At 49.3% G+C, this 22843-nt stretch overlaps 1 protein-coding gene across 1 annotated transcript in view; it reads right to left on the reverse strand.

Annotated features, from left to right (window-relative positions):
* Nucleotides 1-22843, reverse strand: part of CORO2B (coronin 2B) — a 129084-nt gene that overhangs the window by 40708 nt on the left and 65533 nt on the right. The window contains exon 2 of the mRNA XM_059697105.1: nt 20283-20483. Within this exon, the coding sequence (XP_059553088.1) occupies nt 20283-20483 (201 nt within the window). The remainder of the gene's footprint in view (nt 1-20282; nt 20484-22843) is intronic.

A 22843-nucleotide genomic window follows, 5' to 3' on the forward strand; every position in this document is an offset into this window, starting at 1 on the left:
TCCCAAGGTACAGACACTGGTGGGGCATTCCACTGATCTCACCTACCTTCCTGGCACATCTGTGTAGGGAACGTCCCCATCCTCTTTCCTGAAGCCACCAGCAGGGAGCTCTCAGACCCCAACGGGTTGCTTCCTTGCCTGGCCAGGGGATAACATAGGTGGCCAAGCAGAGGAAGCTGTGCTACTGCAATTCCACCAGCAGAGGGCGGTGGCTGCGCTGCTCTCAGCAGCATTCAGAACTATAGACTGTGTGGGAGGAAACTTGGCCCACCAGCTCTTCCTAAGCTGAGGTCCTAAGACACACTCCGCCCTGGCTTGAGTGTTCCTAGTGCTCAATCGACTAGAAAATTCCTTTTTATATCGAGATGAAAATCCATTTCCTTTTAATTCTTGTCATAGGCGCTTAGCTCTGCTTCTGGGGCCACACAGAAAAAGTCAACCCCTTTTTGCTTTGCAAGCTCTCGGGAGTTGGAGTCCCCTCTCCTAGTTGGCCACCCACAGAGCTATGTGACTTTGGGCAAGACCCTTTCCTCCTTTGGATCTTTATTTTCTTACCTGTGAGACAATAGGATGGATTCTGGTACATTAATTCTAAGGCTCCTCCCAGTTTTGACATCCCAAACGATGGCTTTCCGTTACCACTGAAGGGCAGGAGAGGGGACGCTATGTACCTCCCACTCTTGGCTTGGGTTTCCAGCACTCGCAGTGGCTCCCAGGCACTCTGTTCCCACCCTCCACGCTACAGCCTGTTCTTAGGCCCTTTCCCTTGGGGTTGGGTTCTCCTGGCTGCTGCATACACACCCACCTCCACCTGAGCTCATCTTCAGCCCAGGCCTCACTGACACTTTCCATTAAATGCCTGTGACCCAGCGGTCACGAGGGGGCTGCTCACAGGCTACCTCCATTACCACGTTGTCCTACTATCCTGTTCTACCATCTCCTGGGATAATCACTATTCGTTTTGGTGTACATCTTCCCCAAGCTGCACACAGTGGGCAAGTGGGGTAGTGTCCTTCCACCCCTGCCCACTGCCCCTGTGCGCCCCCAACACGCCCTCCAGGGCTTCGGGAAATTGTCAGGCATAGTCAGAATTTTTCGAGCTGCTGCATAGCTCTCCCCTGCCCCTCAGAACACTATCTCTTCCTGTAAAACACTTTAACCCCGGGATGTGGAGGGAGGCAGCCTTCAAGGTGGCCCTGTAATCTCCACCTCCTGGTACACACACACCCTGGGCAATCCCCTTCCACATTCCAGCAGGGCTAACAGGTCTGTGATGCTAACAGAACCTGGCTCCTGAGAGCTGTAAGGGCTCCTGGTTTCTGTCTGGAGGCCTTGCTCTCTTGGATCATCACTTGGGGAGGCTGGCCTCCATCAGAGAGGACGCAGCCTATGGAGAGGCTCAGGCGTCAGCAACTAAGGCTACCCAGATCCCCCAATCAGATGACTGCAGGCCCACGTGGCAGCCCCAGCTGTAACCTCATGGGAGATCCTGAAGCAGAACTACCCAGCTACGTTTTGGGGTAATTTATTATAAAGAAGGAGAAAACTAACACAGATATAATTCCCATTTGTTGTGAGGCAGGCAGAGAAGCAGTAGCACCTGAGATTTTGAAATAGTAAACTGAGGCACAGAGCAGGTAAGCCATGTGGGTGAGGCTTTCACCAGCAGGTGGTCCACAGCCAACGAGGAGTGGACCTAACCTGTGAACTTTCTTGGGTCCCCAGTGTGGGCTCCAACCCCTGACATTTTAGAGGCTCCCCCCCACTTTCCCCCCCACTTTTTTTTTAAGTAGTGAGAAGAAAAGGTAGGAAAATTGGGAAATACAGATGAGGAATGACTGATTTTATTTCTTGGTGAATACTGGCTCAATTTTATACTCAGCTGGAGAGAGTTTTTTTTTCTTTTTTTTTTTTCTCCCTGTGGCATTAAGTATTTTTGACATCACCATTTTTAATGGCAGCATTGTATTTCACAGTATGGCTATATCACAGTATATTATGCAATCTCCTACTTTTGGATGTATATGTGATTTATAATTTGCAACACTTTAAAAAGGCTGTAGTAAACACAGCTGAATCTTTGCACACATATGTGAATGTTTGAAAATATACTTTTATTGATTTCAGAGAGGAATGGAGAGGGAAAGAGAGACAGAAACATCAATGATGAGAGAGAATCATTGATCGGCTGCCTTCTGCATGCCCCCCACTGGGAATAATGTCTGCAACCCTGGCATGTGCTCTGACCGGGGATCAAATCGTGACATCCTGGCTCATAGGTTGACGTTCAACCACAACGGCCGGCCATATGTGAATGTTTTGAAGGATAAATTCCTTTCAGTGAAAATGCTGGGTTAACTGGTCTTCACTTTACAATATGCTTTTGTTATAAAATTTTAATTGCCCTCCGAAAAGGTTGTACAAATTTGTATTCACAAGAACAACTCAAGAGAATGACCATTTCCCTATAAACCTGGCAGCACAGAATATTATAATGACGTTAACTTCCTTATTTTTAGATGAAAAATAAGATTTCATTGATTTCATTCACAAGTCTTGGATCTGGCAAAGTTGGTTATGTCTTCATTTGCTTACTGGGCATTTGCATTTCCTTGCTTGTGAATGACCTCATTATATGAGGTACTCATTTCTTTTTCTTAATGATTGATAAGAGCTCTTTGTATGTTAGAGATATTAACTTTATATTATTATCCCTTTTCACTTTTAATCCATCTACAAAAACTAATGATTCTAAATATTTCTACTTTGCCTCTTTTTCCCTATTCAGTTACCTCCCTAGTTGGTCGAGCCACCAAACCTCCCTTGGAATGATGTCTCCAGCAAGCTCAGGCAGATTTCTGGGGCTCAGAGGCATAAAATCATAGCAAGCTCAGAGATGGCCTCACTCATTGCTTTCGGATAAAGTGCAGCCAGGCAGTGAAACACTAGAAGTCAGGGGCAGTCACAGGCATGGGTTCCCCTTGTTAGCTCTGCTGGCCCCGGGTTGACTTCCGTATTTATGCAAAGCACTGCAATTTCTTTCAGAGATCACATCCTACCCACTGGGCCAGAAAAAACTACCATCCTCTTCACACCACACCCGCTTTGCCCTGGCCAGAGAGAGGATCTGCTACGGTTCCCATTAGGGAGCTGCCCATTTGCTGGTTGCAAAGATGCCCTGGTAGATTTCAACCACCCAGATGCAAATTAGCCCTGGTTCCAATGTGAACAAGGTGTCCTGCTTCTCAAGGTCACGGCCTATCTCAGGCTTCCTAAGGAATGTATTATTATGTGTATTTCTTTGCTTAGCTCAAGTTTGAAATCCTCCAATGGCTTCCCACTGCACCCCGGTGAAAATCCAAACTCCTTAGTGTGACCTCCAGGATTCTGGGTAATCTAGTCCCTTCCTAACTCTCCAACCGCATCTCCCACCGCTCTCCTGCTCATTCACGATGTTCCCCCCACATTGATCTGTTTGTTCGCTTGTTTGTTTGTTTGTTTTGCCTGGGTCCTTAGCATATGCTATTCTCTCTTGCTGAGACACTTCCCTGTGGTCTGCCATGACTGGCTCCCTCCCATCCAAGTTTTCAGAGAGGTCCTTTTTGACCATCTTAAGTAGTATATCTTTCCCAAGTCTCTATCACATTACTGAGCTGTTTTCCCCACAGCTCTCACTGTCTGCTATAATCGTAAGGACTGGTTTGTTTCCCTGTGTATTGTTTGTCTCCTTGCCTGGCCCACACAGCTCCTGAGAACAGGAGCCTTGTCTGTACATCTTGTTTGTACTGTTTGCATGATCCAGAAGGTTCTCCGGTCTTCTGTAGCTCCCCTTGGTGCTGCCCCCCTCCACCCCCACCCCAAGCGGTGCCTGCAAATTGCCAAGTGACCCAGGCCATCCTGTTGACTGAGACTTGCTGCGTGCCAGGACCTGCTAACCTCTGGGCCAGCATCGTCCTGTTTTCTTTTGGTTCTATCACCTTCCAGCTGCGTGACTTTGGGTAAGTTACCTAACTTTCCTGCGCCTCAGTTTCCTCATTTGTAAGACGAGGCAACCCGTGTTGCAGGGTTGCTGTGCGCTCTCAGTAACACAGGGAACAGTCCCTGGCCCATTTACATGCTCCAGAGGTATGAGTGATTGTTCTCATAACGACACTGCCGGGTAGATTTATTTCCTCCTGGTTATAAATAAGAAAGCCAAGGACTTAGGGTCTAACAGCTCAGCTAGGAAGTAGCTGAGTCAGGATTCTAAGACCTGAGGCCATGACTTTGTCCCGCCACATGTTCAAATTCTCTTTTACAGACAAACAAACTGGTGTGAAAACTCTCCCCTTTCCAGCGCCGCCCTCCCCACACCTACAGAGCTAGCTCTTCCTGCATTCCTGCATCCCTGCAGGTGCAGCAAGGCCCACATTACCTCACTCTTCAGTGAACCCTCCCATCTCACAGATGGGCAAAGTGAGGCTGAGAAGGGGCAGGTGGGTGAGCAGAGAAGTCCAGTGTAAACCTGGTTCACTGGACATGCTTCCAGACACCCGAGCAGGCAGCTTCTCCATGTGGGAAAATGGCTGCAGGCTACTGGGCTGGGACCTGCCAGAAGCCTCTGTGTTGTCTGCAGGGCCTCATCCATCAGACCCCTCATCCAGGGCCAACGTTCTGCATCTGGAAGATTGGGGTTTGGCCAAGACTCGTCACCACTCTAAACCTCAAAAGGTTATCCCATCTGGAAAGATCCTGGTCTAGTAGCCTGGCAGTGCCCTGGGTGTTGGGAATAGGATGAGTGGGATTGTTCCCAGCTTTCAGAAGCCCAGTGGGTAGTAGCAAGAGCAGGTATGAAAACAGACTGAGCCCCGTGCCCCGTTGTCCCCCCACCCCAACCTACCCCCCCCCCCGCCACCCCCCGCTCATGGGTATGAGCAGAACCTGGTGGCAGACTAAAGGAAGAAGCCTGGTGGTTCCGGGGGGCTTCCCGGAGGTGGTGGCCCGAACTCTGCAGGAAGGAGAGGCAGGAATTGTCCATGTGATCAATGAAGGAGAAGGGCATGGAGGTAGGAAGGATCAGGACAGGCTCAGGGTTGGGGTGGAGGGCAGTTTGAGCCAGGGCAGGGATGGACTTAATCCAGAAAGGGAGGAGAGGCCCTGGGGCTTTGAGAGTAGGGGAGGACCCCATGACAGTGAGGGGAGATTTGGGAGAGGAGAGGCTGGGAGAGGAAACTCAATGCCCGTCTGCCACGGACCTTCCTTCTACAGGTGCAGACTGGCACCCCCATTGCGACTGTGGCTCCTCTCACCACCCACAGGAGGAGCTGAGAGCCGGAACTCACCCAAGGTCATGCAGCTGGTTTCTGGCAGGGCCGAGATTTGCACCCAAATCTACCTGATTATAAAGCTGTGTACTTTCTTTATTATCTGTTTGTTGTTGTTGTTGTTTAACTCAAGGTGGTGACTGCAATAGTAGAAATAAAAAATGACAATGCAGAGGCCGCTTGTCTGCCACAGGGTGGATAGAGACACAAAGCTGCTTGGCCCCTTCCTTACTCACCCCCCACCCCAGCCCCCACCCCCGCCGTGCCGGCCACTCCAGCTGTCCAGGGCAGGAGGGAAGCACCTTCTCAGGCCACTTCCTTTCCTTTGTCTGGGGCTGTGCCAGGAGGGGTCAGCTGTACAGGAGCAAGCGATGGAGAAAGAAAGGAAATTCCCACCAGTTGCCAGGAAAGACTGTCTCTTGGAAATGCTATGCCCCCTCCTTGGGTCCAGGAGAAGTTTGGAACAGTGCAGGTGGGTGAGGCTGTCATCCTTTGCCTCCTTTCACCTGAACATCACCCCACCTACATCCTAAAATCTCAGCTCCCTCTACTTCTGACCTCCATGTGACACTGTGTAGGGCACTAAGGTGCCTGGGGCCTGCCTTTCAGCATCTGTACATCTGAGCACCATCTGACGACATAGCATGTTGTTGTCAGGTCCTGTGCCAGCTACACAGAATGTCCCCAAGGAATTCTGTGTCTGAAGCCACTTCCCTATCTCGGACAAATGGGCCGCCCAGCAGTGGTAAGTATAGCCAGCTGTTACGGTAGAACTGAGATGGTGTTCACTGCAAAACGATTTAATCTTTGAGGAATGTTTGAAAAGTTTTATAATAAAGTGTTGGGGGAAAAGCTATCTTTCTCACCCCAAAGTATTTTTAATGGATAAACATTTGATTATTGGCATTAAAGTTAGGAATTAGACGCCACTATTATCTAACACTTTCCTGGAGGAACTATCCCATGCAATCAGAAAAGGATACGAAAGCTATAAACATTATAAAGAGGTAACATTATCACTACTTGCAAACGGTAAGAGAGTATCCTTAGAAAACCTGAGAGAGCGCCAAAACCGGTTTGCTCAGTGGATAGAGCGTCGGCCTGCGGACTGAGGGGTCCCAGGTTCGATTCCGGTCAAGGGCATGTACCTGGGTTTCGGGCACATCCCCAGTGGGAGATGTGCAGGAGGCGGCTGATGGATGTTTCTCTCTCATCGATGTTTCTGGCTTTCTATCTCTCTCCCTTCCTCTCTGTGAAAAATCAATAAAATATATATATAAAAAAAAAAAGAAAAGAAAAGAAGAAGAAGAAAAAAAGAAAACCTGAGAGAAAACACTGAAAAATTTGTGAATTTAGTAACATGGCAGCCTAAAAAATTAACATACAGAAACCAATGGTTTTCAAATATAAAATCACCAAACAGAAGATATAATGGAAAATGGGCCCTATATATAATACCGGCAAAAAATGCCAGAAGATCTATATGAATAAAACTTAGCACACTACAGCGGGCACAAAAGACTAGGACAAGTAACCAATGTTCATAGACAGTTTGATTCAACATCATAAGATTTTCTACTCTTAATTTAGTCTATGAATTTGACATAATCCCAATAAAAATAAGATTTTTTTTTTGTATTCACATAAGCAGATTCTAAATACTAAAATAAACAAGCAGGAAGAGGCATTCACCTTTGAGAAAAGATAATGATGAGTGATGAGTAGTTTATTAATATTTTTGTTTGTTTCTCTTTCTTTTTTAATTTTTTAGCATTATTGATATGAAAACATATTACAAAGCCTCAGTAACACAGCATGGCGGTACTGATACATTAACAGAGATCAGCAGAAAAGAATGGACAGCCCATAAATAAACCCAAATACATACAGAAATGTAGAATGTGGCCAAGACTGCACCTCACATCCGTGGAGGAGAGATGGATTACTCACTTCAGTGGTATAAAGACAACTGGGTGGAAAGAATAAGTTGAACCTATACCTCATACTTTACTTCAAGATAAATTTCAAAAGGTATCAAAGATTTAAATATAAAAACAAAATTATAAAAGTACTGGGAGGCCTGTCAGAAAACTATTTTATAACCATGGCCCAGATCCAGCAGCCATAAAAGAAAAGACTGGCAAATTAGAATTATTGACATTTAAAAGGAGAAAACTGCATTGAAAAAACAACCCTTTGAAAGGTGCATTTGCAAGTCATATCCCAAACAAACGGCTAACTTCCCTAATACACAAAGAACTTATTAAACCAGTAAGAAAAGAACCAATGGCCCTACAGCAAAATGGATAAGGGGTATGAAGAGACAATTCACACAAAAAGGAAATGAAAATACATTTTAAACCTATAAAGATATTTCAACCTCATTTTTAACAAAAATGCTACTTGAACCTACTCTGAAAAAGTTTCCCACACATCATTTCAGCAGAAATTTTAAAAGTATGGTAACACCGCATTTTCAAGTGGGTAAGGAAGCAGGTACATTTATACTTTGCTCGTGAGAATGTAAATTGTTACAACCTCAATGGGAGACAATTTTGTCAGTATCTATCAACATTTCAAAAGCACATATTATGCCCTCCTTGTTTGAAATTAATAAGGTATATTTATCTCCAACAAAAGAGAGAGAGATCTTAGCTGTACAGCTCATCAAATTTTTACACATGTGTACACGCATGTAACTTTCACCACAATCAAGATTCAGGACATTTCCATCACTCTAAAAGTGTCCCCACACACAAAATGCAACCATTACTCTGACTTCCATCACCACAGGTCAATTCTGCCTGTTCTCGTACTTGGCATAAGTGTAATCACACAGTAGGAACTATTTTGTGTTTGGCTTCTCTTCAACATGTTTGAAAGACTCATCATACTGCTTGGGTAGCTATAGTTGTTCTTTTTTTAAAAAAAAAACCTCACCCAAGGACATTTTTTTCGTGGATATTTAGAGAGAGTAAAAGAGAGGGAGGAAGGAGGGGGGGAGAGAGAGAGAGGGAGAGAGAGAGATCTACTGGTTGCCTCCCACACATGCCCCAACTAGGGCCTGGGACCAAACCTGGAACGGAGATACATGCCTTTGACCAGGAATCAAACCCTTTGGTCCATGGGCCGACACACTAACCACTGAGCAACTGGCCAGGGCTCGACAGTTACTTTTTCACTGCGCTGTACTATTCCACTTTATGAATCTACCACCATCTGTTTATTCTGCTGAGGGATGTTTAGACTGTTTCTAGTCAGTGGCTTATGCATAAAACTGCTATGAACATTCTTATACAAGTCTTTTCTTGTGGATACATATACCCACTTTTCTTCGTTATAAACTTATTTGTGGAATTGCTTGGTCCTAATGTAGACATCTGTTTAACTTTATTACACATCTCAGAGCAGTTTTTCAAGGTGGCTGTGACATTTTGCACTCGACCAGCAAAGTATGAGAGTTCCAGTTGCTCCTCATCCTTATCAACACTTGATATCGTTGGTCTGTCCAGTTGGGCCATTCTGGTGGGCGTACAGAATAACTCGTGCTATTAATTTGCATTTTCCTAGTGAGTAATGATGGGCACAGCCTGTAGATAAACAAGTCACACAAAAAGGAAGTGCAACTAAGCCTTAACCATATAAAGAGGTTTTCAGCCTCAGTCTTAATAAAAATGCTAACTGGGCCTACTTTGATACAGTGGCCCCTCTTCACTGGCTTCTTGGCCATTTGGACATCCACTGTTATGCAATGCCCACTTAAGTTTTGCCCTAATTTTTTAAAACACAGTCGTATGTTATGGATACCAGTCCTTTTTCAGCTATATGCATTGCAAATATTGCTCCCTTATCTATGGCTTGCTGTTTCTCTTTCTTAATGGTCTATTTTGATGAGCAAAAGGTTTTATTTTGATGAAGTCCAATTATCAGTTGTTTTTGTAATTATTGCTTTCTGCATCCTATTAAACAATCTTCGCCTGTTACAATGTCAGGAAGAAATTCTCGTGTGTGTGTGTGTGTGTGTGTGTGTGTGTGTGTGTGTGTGTGTGTGTTGTTTCCTGGGAGGAAGCACATACCTCCTGAACCATCAATGCAACATTTAGGAATTTATTCTACAGATCTGTACCACAAGGCATGTCCCTAATTATTCTGTGTGGCACCATTTGTGACAGTGGAAGTATGGAAGTCATCTAGATGCCCATCAGCAGGCTCTATCTATGGCTCAACAAAAGATGGTACATCCAATATTCCAACAAAAGATGGAATATTGTGTCATGTAAGAATGGATGAGGAAACTTTCTGTATTTAATGTGGAAAGATGTCCATATAATTGCATGGAAAAAGGCAAGACACAGAGAGAACAATGGGCATAGTGTGCTGTCTTTGTGTATAAAGGAATATATATATATAATTTCAGGAAAGACACTTGAGAAGCTGTTAACACTGGCTGCCTCCTGGTAGAGGAATTGAGTAACTGGAAGTTATGTGAAAGGCAGACTTTTAACTGTGTGTTCTTTGATTGCTTTGGAAGTTGAAACCATCTGAAGGTTTTACTATCTGGAAATAAATACTTATTTATAAATAGATGTTATTCTAAATGGGTAAGATTTTCCATATGTGGACATTGGTGAGATAGGGCAGTCCACAAGGGGGAAGAGCTGGAGCAAAAGTGTGGATAAGGGAAAGCGGACTGCAAAGCCGGTGTGTCTGGGGGGCTTACGAGCCCTTCACAGACCTCTGCTCAGGGTCTCATCATGGCCTCGATGTCAATTCCAGGGGCTTTTATTGTCCGGGGGTAGGCCCTCGTGGATGTCCTATAGCACTGAGCCCGCAGGGACGTGCCTGCCATTGTGCTGGGGACACTTCATCCACCCTGTGTCACTTAAACCTCATTCTGATCCCAAGGGGCAGGCTTAGGATTGATGTCTATTGGACAGAAGAGGAAAGCGGAGCTCAGAGAGGTTAAGTAACTTGCCCAAAGTCACAGCAGCCTAACTGGTCCCAGGGCTGGCATCCTCCCCTCTCCAGAACACAGTTAAGACCAGGATGGGAAAAGGGAGGATGGAAAGAGTTAAGCACCCAAGAGTAATCCACCAGGCACTTCTATGGCTTTTCCTGGGGCAGCCCCAGGTTGCTGTCTGGCCTTGGGCCCCATCAGCACCCCCTATCCGCCCCCTCCCACCGGCCGACGGCAGGAAGGAGGCACAGATGGCAGGCGAGGATGAGGCCCCCAGCCAGGCTCACCCAGCTGTCACGTTGGAGAGCACCGTGTATCTCCTCCTCCTCCTGCCTTGAACAATTGGGAGCCAGCCAGCCTGGCCCCAGCTGTTCCCTCTCCCTGGCCCAGGGCTCCTGCCAACCCACACTTCGGAGGCCTTTGTCTCTGGTGGAGGAGAAACACAGACTCGCTGCACATCAGAGCTGGACAAGACCTCAGAGGACACCGGGTCCCACACCACCTCTTACAGATGGGGAAACTGGGCCCAGAAAAGCCAAGGGACCTGCCCGGGTCACCAAGAACCAAGCGGAGAAGTGGGGCTTCCTCACTCCCAGTAAAGCTTGGGATTTGGGGGCACCCCACAGGGTGAGGGGTGCTCAGGCAGGCTGTATTACCCCCTTCCCACCGAGCTTCAGCCAGGGCAGTTCTGTTTGTCCTGATTTTATAGAAAGACCTTCCTTCTGCGAAGTCACAGTAGCCTAACTGCTTATGTCTCAGAGGTCTGTCTGTAACCTGGGCCTGCAGACCCTGTAGCAGGTCTGTGAGCTGGGGTCACAGGAAAACTGCATTAAAATTTTTCCTAGTTGCTAACTAAAATTTAATATTACGATTAGCTGAACCTATAACTTTTCATCAATAGACAAGACCGATATTTTCAGATCACATCACCCTGGTACCACGATCTCAAAAACTGTCCACACTCCTCGTTGCTTTGAAAGCACAGGACTTGTCAGGTCCTCCGCTTGATCGTGTTATTTAATATATTACCATAAAGGCACACATGCTACTATATTATAATTCTGGCATGCATTTCGATAACTCTATTTCAATATAATTGGTCCCTTTGTTATCTTATTTATTCTATTTTATGGACTTAAAAACTTTACTCTGGGAAGAAGTCTGTGGGCTTTTCCAGACAGCCCAGGGCCCAGGCACCCCTCCCAGGTTAAGGACCTGTCTCATTTGGACAAAATGATCCAGTGTTAAGCACTAAAGCTTGAAAACTTTTACACCAAATCTGAACCTCATAAGACGGATAAGATTGAGGCTGAACTCCCTCCACAGAAAGAAGTGATGGGGGTTGGGTTGGGGTGGGGGGAGATATAGGGGGAGTAGGGAGGAGGCACTGGTGCCCAAGGTGAGGAGCCCGTGTGCATGCTCTGTACCAGGCACCTCTCATGCTTTAACATGTCACTGAATCCTCAGAACAGTCTTGGGTTGGGACTAGCATTTCTCCCATCTTGCAGGTGAGGAAACTGAGGCACACAGCAGTTAGGTAACTTGCCCAAAGCACATGGCCAATAAATGGTGGAGCTGGGATTAGAATTCAAACTGACTGACCCCAGACCCTTTGTGCCCCATCACTGGGCAGCCTGCCTCCCTGTCTGGGGAGATGGAAGTCTCTTATGGAACGTCCCTAAGGTGTTGCTGCTGCCTGGGTGCTTCTCTTTCGGGGGCTGGTGGCAAGGGGTGGGGGGTGGGGTGGGGGGGATAGGATTCTGAAGGGGTTGCTGCCCCAGCTGACTGTCTGACGCATGGGGCACGAGCTAGCTGTGCGGCCTTGACTAAGTCTCTTGCCCCCTCTGGGCTTCAGTGTCTCCATCTTTAAAAGGCAGCATTCTAAGCACTGCCGTCCCGTCCCTGCCTTCCCCCTCTGGTGTTTACCTGCGGGGAAAACCCACTTAAAGACTTAGGTTGCTTAGCAACTGAAATCAAGGTCTTGGCTGAGTGGAATGGAAAGGGGGGAGGACAGGCTAGCACCAAGCCTTGCTGATGCCACAGAGCCCTCTCTGTTTTGAGAGGCTGTGAGTGCTGTGACCTCCCCCTTTCCCTCCCTCCGTCAAGGTGACCTGGCCCTTTAAGAGCCTTGGGATGGGGTTGAGGTCAGGGACACGTGGAAGGGCATCCTGAAAAGTCAGGCCTGGAGTCCTCAGGCAAGGCAAACACCCTCATTGTTCTGGAAGCTGCCGTGGGACAGGTCAATTCGTAGGGGTCTTAGCCAAGGCCTCAGGGCCCCATTGGCCCCCCTGGGAGATGTTATTTCTAGCCAGTCACCTTAGCTCCACTTGCCACCCCCCCCCCCATATCACTTTTGCTGGTGTGGGGAGTCCAGGGACACCGGAGGGGGGAGCTTCTGAAGCTGTGGCCTCGGGCCTGATGGGACAGGCGAGTCCCCCAGGGTGTGAGGCTGGCGGCCCTGTGGGAACAGATCTCCCTGCCGCCTGGAATCCACTCTTAGCAACACATTCCTGTGGGTCTCAAGAGTTTGGTTTCCTTAAATCTGACCTTGACCTTAAGCGAATGCAAATCCCTTTAAAGGGAAGCCACCATGATTACCAACACCTTAGTAGGTCTGATTTTTGGACCCTGAGAAGTGGCCCAGTGCAAGGATTTCTGGGAAGGGCACGAGGGTGTCCAGGCGTGCGGTGCCACCTTGGATAAACACTTCTCTCTGGGGCCAGGATTGCTCATGGGTACCCACGGGAATGTGTGATTGCTGGAGCCTCCGGATCTGGCAATTGTGCCGTGTAGACGGGACTGGGGCCCCGGGAGGTGGGCATGGACTGTGGGGCTTGTGTAGCTTCAGGCCAGCTCCGCACAGAGCCTCAAACTCATGCCCTCACAACCGGCCTGTGCTTCGGCTCAGCCACGTAGATTCCAGAAAGCGCCTGCCCCTAACGTCCAGCACCTCCTTCCCTCCAGGAACTGGGAGCTTGTTCTAGTAGCTATGATAATAGAAATAAAAGCACTATAGCCTTTATTGAGCACTTGCTGTATACCAAACACTCGGGTGAAACTTTCCATGCTTGATCTCATTTAACCCTGGCTGACAGGCCAGATAAGCAAGCAGGCTACCTCGGCGGTGCATGACCCAGCAGCAAAGCGGGTCCGGCCCTCCCCCTCCAAGTCCTCTTTCCTCCAGGACTCAGCCTGGTACAGTTCCCTCAGGCATGCTCTGAGGATACACTTATCACCATCACCACTTGCTTTCAGCACAAATGACTCGGCCGTGGGTGCCTCGCTGTAGGCAGGGTGGGCTCACTGCTGGGAAGCTCAGGGGCGGTACCGGGCAATGGAGACAGCAGTAAGCAGGCCAAAAAGAAGCCTCCCCTTGCGGGCTGCAGGCTGGGAAGCCCACAGGCTATTTCTGGGCCTTCATGGGCAAGAAAGGGGAGGGGAGGGGGAAAGCCGTTGGCGTCACGTAGCTCCTACTGACTGAGCATGCACCGTGTTTAATCATCTCGGCCCCCTAAGAAACAGGTGCCGCTGTTACTTTAGAAACAGGGAGAGTGAGGCACAGAGAGGTTCCATGCCCAGGGGTTCACAGCTAATGTGTGGGAGGCTCCAGGCCTCAGAAGAAAATGGAGAGCAGACCAAGCCCACTGCCAAATTGGTTTGGGTCCAGGCCGGTGCCCATGGGCAGAGCCAGGGCCCCCAGCCCGAGTTCGCCGAGCCCTAGTGAGCCAGCCCTATTTTCCCAGCCTCCCCGGCTCTGCAGGGATCAGAGGAGTGACGACGCGAAGGAGCAGGAGGGGAGGCCCTGGCCGGAGGCAGAGGGGTGGGTTCCTTGACCCCCCAGCATACCCACCAGCCCGGCCGCAGCCCGGGTCCCTCCCTGGACCTCACATCCAGATAACACCCCATCCCATAACCTTGAAATAAAGGAAGGAAGCCACATTTTCCCTGCTGCTGAAGGCCTTGCCTTCACTTTTCTCAAAAGCAAGCAGTCATTCTTCCAAAAAAGGGAAAGCACAAAGCAAGGCTGTCAATCTCGGGCCTCAGACAAATGGCATAAAGTTGCGACTTCTCTCCCTCCCCCTTTCCCAAAGTCACTTACTGTACATTTGGGCTGTCACAGCCTTTGAGATGCAAATCACAGCAAGCAGAAGGCAGCTTGAAGAACAAAGAACCATTGAGGAAAGATCAGAAAAATGAATTTGGAAAGGCTCCCTGAATTCCCCCTGGAGAAGGGGAGTCATATCCGCAGAGGGGAGCAGTGATGAAGATTTGGGGCTATTTTATGGGGCAGTTGCTATTTTCTTGGGTCCTCAGTGCCTGGCCTGTGCCGAGTGCCCAGTCCAAGTCCCAGGACTAAAGGAATGATGCTCTCTTGTCTGGTCCCCTACTCCAGGACACCTCTCTCCACCTCCCCTTGCCCACAGAAATTGCTGCGTCAGTCCTTCCGAGAGGAAGCGTCCCCTAGCGCCTGGCTTCCAGCGGAGAGGGCCACATGCGGCGCCGGCACATCAGCGGGGCTCATAGAGTACTGGTGGGATTAACGTTCAAGGAAACCCTTGGAGACATGCAAATGACCGTGAGAGTAACACAGGCACATCTGTAGACATGCCCCTCCCTCCCTCCGTCAGGTGGCAGGCGTGCGGCTGGGAGAGCCCTGGGTTGAAATTCTGCCATCTGTGTGCCCTGGAGATTTGACTTCTCCAAGTCCCTGTTTCTTCATCTGTGAAATGGGGAGAGTAACGGTACTTCATCATGGGACTTGAGGTGAGATTCAAAGACAGCAGATGTGCTGGGCCCTCAGCAGCTCCCTACGTGATTCTACAGCCACGGCTGAGGACCCCTGGGAGAACCCAGACTCCCGACGTGCGAGCCAGGCTTCTCTCTCTCCTAGCAGGTGCCAGGTAGGGGACCAGGGAGCGGTCTGCAGCCGTCCTCTCGGGCGGTGGAGCTTGGGCATGCAAGGCCGTGCTTCCAGCTTCGGGCTTCTTGGGCCTGGATCGGGCAGCCCTGGTGGAGGGTGGCAGAAAGGCCGGCGCACCTGGGGAGGCCCAAGTGGTTAATCAGGCCTGGGCACCGCGCCGGGTCTCTGGAATATTCATAAGGCCCCTCCAGCTGTGCCAGGCAGTCAGGGTGCTGATTGCTCCCCCATCTGCAGCTTAACATTCCACTCCAGAGAGGAGAGAGCTGGCGGCGGAATACTAACGAGGGAAAACCAGGCTCTGGCCCGCACAACAGCAGCCCGAGCAGGAGTCCGGGAGGACAAACCCACTGCTCCGAGCTCTGCCAGCCAGAACTTCTCCTTCACCAGCGACGTGGGCCGTGGAAAGAGTGGTGGGAGCTGATTTCAGGGCCAGCTCCTGCACTGACCAACTGTATGTCCATCTCTGTAGCCTCAGTTTCCCCACCTGTAAAATGGGGATGGTTCTGCCTACCACCCGAGAGGATTGACGAAGACAGAGTTTGTTGGGCCTGAGTGCTGCACAAAGGCAAGGCATCACCATTGTCTGGGGTTGCTGTGGACAGGGCTTCCTACCCTGGAGAATGGTTTTTACTCACAAGGGACAGGGAACAAAGGGAGAAGCCTCTCTCCGAAGGCTCAGGAATTTCGGGGTCCCTGGCTCATCCTGGTCTCATCTGGCCCAAACCTCTAGAGAAGCAAGAAAGGAATGAGAAGGACACTGACAGCAGAAAGAAGGAAAAGGATTCGGAAAAGATCGACAACAACAGACAATGTTCTGTGGCCTTTTGGTTGCTCGGGACAACAGTCTGGAGCCATCATGGGGACAATGCGCGGAGGGGCAGTGTGCCACGTGAGTTCACAGCTCCTAGTTAACGCTGCAAGCGATGATTAGGGTTCATCGAGAAAGGCCCACACCTCTTCTGTGTTTGTGTTGAATAGCACAGGAAACTGGTTTTTTAGAGGGATTTCTATCAAACTGAGGGAAAAACCTGGAGCTAAAATAATATCACCTCCTTCCCAGAAAATCGACCAGCGTGAAACAGCTCATCTCTGCTGAGATAATGAGATGTTCCTGAATGCAGCATTATTGCTGTTGTTTATTAGCCCTGCCTCCCCACACCCAGCAGCCAGGCCCTTGCCTGCAGGCCCAGCTCCGACCACAGGGGGCAGGAGACTGACAGCCTTGGTCCAGGCAGCAGGGGAAGGGGAGTTGGCCCTGAATCGGAAGCAGCCCCTCTTTGGGGGGTGGGACCCTGCTCCACAGAATCTGGGGTCCTGGCTCAAAGGAAATGAACCACTCAGATCTAGAAGCTGCCTCGTCCTCCCAGCCAGCCATCACCTCATCCTCCCAGCCAGCCATCACCCCACCCGCACCCATTGCCCTCACTATGAAGTAAGTTTGCATTTTCTCCACGAAATGTTACTCTGGGAGAGAACATTTGCAACACACATAACGGAGTGCTGAACGGAGCCAGCTTTGGGCTGTGTGGCCCCCGAAACCTCCGGGGCTCCTTCTTCACATCAGCAAACTGCTTTTATTAGATTTCCATCCCCCGCCCCCGCCCTCACCGCCTTAAAGTACAAAAGTTAAGTGTTCATCTAAGAAAAATTTAGAAAACATTGTTATGGAAAACAAAGACAATAAAAGAGCACTCACGCTCTCAATACTCAAAGATAGCTACTTTTAATATTAGGTGTATATTCTCCCAGAATTTTTCAGACCGGTAGATGGATACATAGACATTTTAAAATGGGATATTTTAAGCATTTTACTTTTTTTTACCCTCAAAGTCTGGTCTGGGGTCTCTGGGATCGCCAGGCCTTTTTCGGGGCGTCTGCTGGGTTAAAACTACTTGCAGGACATGAGCTGCCTTTTCACTCTGCTCTCAGGAGCGCACAGTGGGTCTTCCAGAGGCTGCCTGATGTGTGATGTCACAACAGGCGAATGCAGAAGTGCATATGCAAATCCTGCTTGTCTCTTAGACTATTTAAGAGATTTGCAAACATGTAAAACAATGCCATTCTTCTCATTAATTTGTTTTTGTTTTGGAAAATATATTTCCCTCAGAAAGATAAGTGTTTTTTTGGAGAGCCTGAAATGGTTTTATTGCTGTTATTTTAAGTAAATTAACATACATATTTTTGAAGTTCCTTTGTCTTTATTTTAAATATTGATAGATCTAGGGCCCCTAGAAGCAGAGGCTGTTGGGGGTCTGCAATAATTTTTGAGAGAGTCGGGTGATTCCGAGGCTGAACCCTTGAGAAGGACTGCCCTACAGCATCAGCTTCGATGACTGCATGGCGTCCTGTGTGGCTGCCCCTGACCTGTTCATCATTTCCTTATGGACGAACCTGCAGGTTGTCTCCAATTTTCACTATTATGAAAGTGCTGCACATATCTTGGAGTACTTTGTAAGGTGAAAAGTTCATGAAAGGAGAGAAAACAACAGAACCAACTGGCAGCGTGAGCCAGCACTCTCAGCCCACTATTAATCAAATTACACAAGATGTATCAGAGAGCGTGAACAAATAAAGTTGAAAGCTATGTGTACATTGACCATATATGTATGCGTACAGATACCATGTATATTTCTATAGAGGAAGACATACTCTGTAAAGAGTACTTTCTCTTCCGCTGTTCATGGAGAGTTTACAAAATCTGATCATATGCTAGACCAGTGCTACTGACAGTATAAAACTGGTACTATTACCAGAAATCGAGCCGAAGAATTTAGGAACTTTTATGCAATTTGAGAGAGGAGTTTTATTTTTGTTGGAAATAATAAAAAGTTGGTGCTCTTTTAAAAAAAAAATTCAAGTACTAAAAAATGCTACAAACATTACTGGGAACTATTTCTGAGGGATGGATTCCTAGAAGTGGAATTGCTGGGCCAGTGACATACGCCTTTAAATGTTCATTGGTATTGCCAAGTTGTTTCCATTTACCTCTTACCATGTAATACACCAAGAGTGCATTTGAGTCCCTGCTCTCTCACAACCCTGGCCATACCAAGGACTATTGCTCTTTTAAATATTTTTCTATTTAGTAGGTTAAAAGATATATTTTGTCTTTGGAGAATTGCTTACTCATATCCTCAACCCATTTTCTATTAGGCTCTTTTTCTTATTGATTTCTCTGGAACCCTTATATATTCTGGACACGAATCTTTTGTCTGTTATGTATTTTAACTATTGTACTCAATTGTGTGGTTTGTCTCTAATTTTGCTTACATGAATCATTGTAGTACAGAAACTTTACCTTTTTAACAAATTATTCTACTCTATTCATCATTTCCTTTATGGCTTGGGGATGCGTGTCTTGCCTTAGAAAGTCTTTCCTCATTGTATGATATTTAAAATGCTCTCCATTTTCCTTCAACATACTTGCAGCTTTTCCTTTTCTTTAAATGCTCAATCCATCTGGAAATAACGTTTTGTTATAATGTGAGGCACTGACTGTTGACCTTAGCGAGCCATCAAGTGGAGTATGGCCGGGGGCCGGCAATGCCCTTGAGCCCCGTACTAACGTTGCTGGGGACCTGCAGGCTGGGGCTGAGCTAGTCCCTGAGGGAGACAGATATGTGAGCCCATCTGGTTTGGGAGGGAGGCAAGCTGCATTTCAGAGTCCTTTAGAATGTGTGAGAGCCACTGAGGACATCTGCAAAGTTGAGGAGCAGAGCTGATGATTCTCCCAAGAAAGCAGCAAAACATCTTAAATGTGCCGTGTGGTTCACAAGCTTTCATGTCCATTATCCCACTCCATGCCAACATCTCGGGTGTAGGGGGAGGAGAATCTAGAATCCCCATTGCGCCATCACAGAAAAACAAAGTGCAGAGAGGGTAAGCGACAAGCCCGAGGTCAGTCATACAGCCGGCAAGTGGCAGAGCCCAACTGGAACCCAGACCTCCTGCTGCAAGTCCATTGCCCCTCGGACCCATCCGTGCCTGGGGCTCTGTCCTCAGTCCCTGTAGCTGCCCCTTTTGGAGGAAGCGAGGATCTGGCCGTCTCTCCCAGATCCGGGCTCCCCCACCGTGGGTAGGAGAGGCTGCAAAGAGCCGGCCTCCCCACCAGCTGACGTGGATTGCAAGAACCCAGGTTCCTTGTGGCCCCCCTCCCCTGAGCAGTTTGGAGAAAGTGGGAGTGGAGATGAGTCAGGCCGGGAAGGGAGAGCTCAGCCAGAAACAAGCAGGACTGACAGCGAGCACTTTTTCTGAGGCATGTGACCTCCCCCGGGCCTTTGGGGACTCTGCCTGGATGGCAGAACTGCAAAATCTAGGTTTTGCCAATTAATTAGCTATATTCACAAAGGCAGCCACGGGGGGGGGGGGGGGGGGTGGCGGTACCTGTAGATGGAAGGTGCGGGATGAGGGAGAAGGGAAATGACAGCCAGCCTGACAGTGGAGAGCTCACATTGGTTTTTTTGTGTTTGTTTTTTTAAAATATATTTTTATTGATTTTTTTACAGAGAGGAAGGGAGAGGGATAGAGAGTTAGAAACATCGTTGAGAGAGAAACATCCATCGGCTGCCTCCTGCACACTCCCTACTGGGGATGTGCCCGCAACCAAGGTACATGCCCTTGGCCGGAATCGAACCTGGGACCCTTCAGGTGCAGGCCAACGCTCTATCCACTGAGCCAAACCGGTTAGGTCTCACATTGGTTTTTTTAAGTTGGCCGTTTTTTGTAGATACCCAATGTGCCCATGGCTGAGTCTTCCTCCCGGCTCCAAATCCAGGACACAGAATGGGAGAGCTGGACCTGCTCTTGGAGATCAGATGGCCCAACCCCTCAGTTTAATGAGAACCCCAAGCACCCCAAGGAAAGTGACTTGTCCACGTGCACACCTTTGGGGAGGTTCTGGGAAAGACCTCAGGTCTCCTGGACCCCAGCCTGCATTTGTTCTGGTGAATCTCAGGAATACTGGGAAAGCACAAACACTGGACACATGACGAGGAAGTAACAGGTGGTTGGGGGGCGGGGCGGTGCAGAGAGAAATAGGGGCAACCACCCAACAGTGATCAGAAGGGCTTCCCTCTGCCCTGGGCTGCAGCCGGGCACCTACCTGCTCCAGGGGGATGACGAGGAAGGAGCCGCCTCCCGAGCTCTCGGTGACGATGGCCAGGAAGCGGGCGTTGACGGCACAGAAGTGGTTATCGTGCACATTCTTGGTGATGGGGATCCCATCGAAGCAGTGCTCCCGGTTGGCCACCTTCCCGTACACGTTCCGGAACTTGGAGCTTCGGTACTGCGGACGCCAGGACATCTGTAAGGGGCCAGGACAGACAAGGGTCAGGCTGGTCACTGCTCCCCGAAGGCTCTTGGCTGGACACCGGGGGACAGAAGTTGCTTCCCAGGGATGCAGGGGGCCCAGCCCTGGTGCTGCCCTCAGGACCAGGGAGAGGGGAAGGACTCTCCCAGGATTGTGCGCCGGACCCTGTGCTAGAGGACTTACTTTTTAAATAAAGAACTACAGGAGCGAAGACGGGGTGAAGGTATTCACACATTTCCTGCTGTCAGTACACACACCCATCCCACCTGCCAGAAAGGATGTAGCTAGTGTCCTTTCTCTCTGATGTGATGGAGCAGACCATCCCCCCAACAACCGGCATGCGCTGCCTCCTGTGTGCCAGAAACTGCTCATTCAGCACAGGAGGTGCAGGCTGGGGAGGCTGGGCGCTCACAGAGAGAACGCTGCTGACGGCAAGCGGCCCCTCTATGTGAACAGAGGCAAACAGCCACCCATTATCATCTCCACCTCTGATTCTCTCAGGCTTCTAACCCACAAGTGCACCCTCAGATATAGTTTAGTCCCATATGCCATCATCACTGTCACCGCCAGGCACAGACGGGTGAAGCGACCTGTCCAAGGTTACCCGCTAAGGAGTCGGACCATGAACACAGCTCTCCTGGCTGGAAACCGGAGGCTTCCTGCTACGGCAGGTTGCGATGGATGATTTCGCTGAGCCTCCCTCCATGTTATTTGTTAGAAATGCGGATTCCTGGGTCCCAGTCCAGACCTACTGAACTCAATATTTGGAGGACAGAGCCCAGAAATGACCATGTTCATCAGCTCCCGACCCTGCAGTGAGATGGAAGGTTAGGAGCCCCTGTTCTAGAGAGAGGAGTGGTGCTCCTCACACCTCTCGGCCCACCATACGTGACACAGGCTCCAACCAACCGACCAACGTCAACCAGCCAGCTGGTTCCCATGGCACGCCTGTCCCGTGCTGCGTGCAAGTGGTTGGGTGAGGACCCCGTGGGCTGCCCGCAATGGAGTCCAGCTTCACCTTAGGATGGCGCCCCCTGTGGGGAACCCTACAAATGGACGCCGTCACAGGTGAACCCCTGGCAGGTACGGTATCCAAGCAGGATGAGCCACAAGTGAGGACCCAGCCCGGGGCCTGACGGGCAGCAGGAGCTCGATAAATGCCCTGTAAGAGGAACACGCTTCTGGCCTGGCTTTGCCCTTGTCCATCGCCTCCCCTTCCTGCCTAACCTCCCGAGGCGCCCGGAGCCTCTCACCCTGAAAGGACTGAAAAGGAAGACTCACTTCTTCACAGGAAGTTCCCAAGGAGAGGAGGACAAAAGGAAACACAGCCACAGAACCAGGAAACCAGCTCTGGGAATCTGACTGACAACAAAACTTTGCATTTGATTCAGATAAAGCCAGGAGCTCAGCCACAGATGCTCCTTTCCTGGAGGAAGGCGTTCAGAGCCAATGCGGGGAGCCTCCTCACCTTTCCTCCCACTCTCCTCCACTCCCCCAGGTCCCCCTACCTGCCAGCCTCTGCCCCCGCTGCAGCCCACTGCTGCCTGCCTCTCCTCCCTGCAAGTTCCTCCCCAAGACCACGCAGGACAAGTCCTGCTGTGAGGCAAGCGGCCTGCTGGTCACTCCTGGCTGCATGGGCTCAGGCAGGCCCCTTCCGCTCTTGTATCTGACTCCGCATCAGGATTATATCAGCGCTTCCCAGAGTGGAGTCTCAGGGGGTCCCTACAGTTCCTTTACATAGTACAGAGATGAGAGGTTTTTTTAAAAAATATGTTTTTATTGATTTTTTAGAGAGAAGAAGGGAGATTGATAGAGATATAGAAACATCGATGAGAGAGATACATCATCAATTGGCTGCCTCCTGCACGCCCCCCCACAGGGTATCAAGCCTGAACCCAAGCATGTGTCCTGACCGGGAATTGAACCCGTGGCCTCCTGGTTCCTGGCTCGACACTCAACCGCTGAGCTACACCGGCGGGGCCAGAGGTGAAGTTTTAAATTATAGTCATTACGTGTTTATTTTAACTTGCATTAAAAAAAATATAACTTGCATGCCAAATCCATGATTTCACAGATACCATTATTAATGAGGCTAAGTTAAACAATAATGAATCAATTCAAAGAAAAAAAAAGTGTGAAAACTATAATCTGGATAGAACATGGTCTTAGCAAAAATTCAATCTGATCTGGAAGTGCTGGAAATCGCTCCGTCTCTTCCAGGTAGAACAAGCTAGATCCCAGAGTTCCCATGGAAGAGAACGGAGGTGGCGATCTTGCTCATTTCAACATCTCGTTGCTTGCTGGTACAGCTCTGCCCTGGCATGCCTTCGCCCCCTCTTCTCTGCCCAGCCCAC

This window comes from Myotis daubentonii, chromosome 1 (assembly GCF_963259705.1).
Source record: "Myotis daubentonii chromosome 1, mMyoDau2.1, whole genome shotgun sequence".
NCBI lineage: Eukaryota > Metazoa > Chordata > Mammalia > Chiroptera > Vespertilionidae > Myotis > Myotis daubentonii.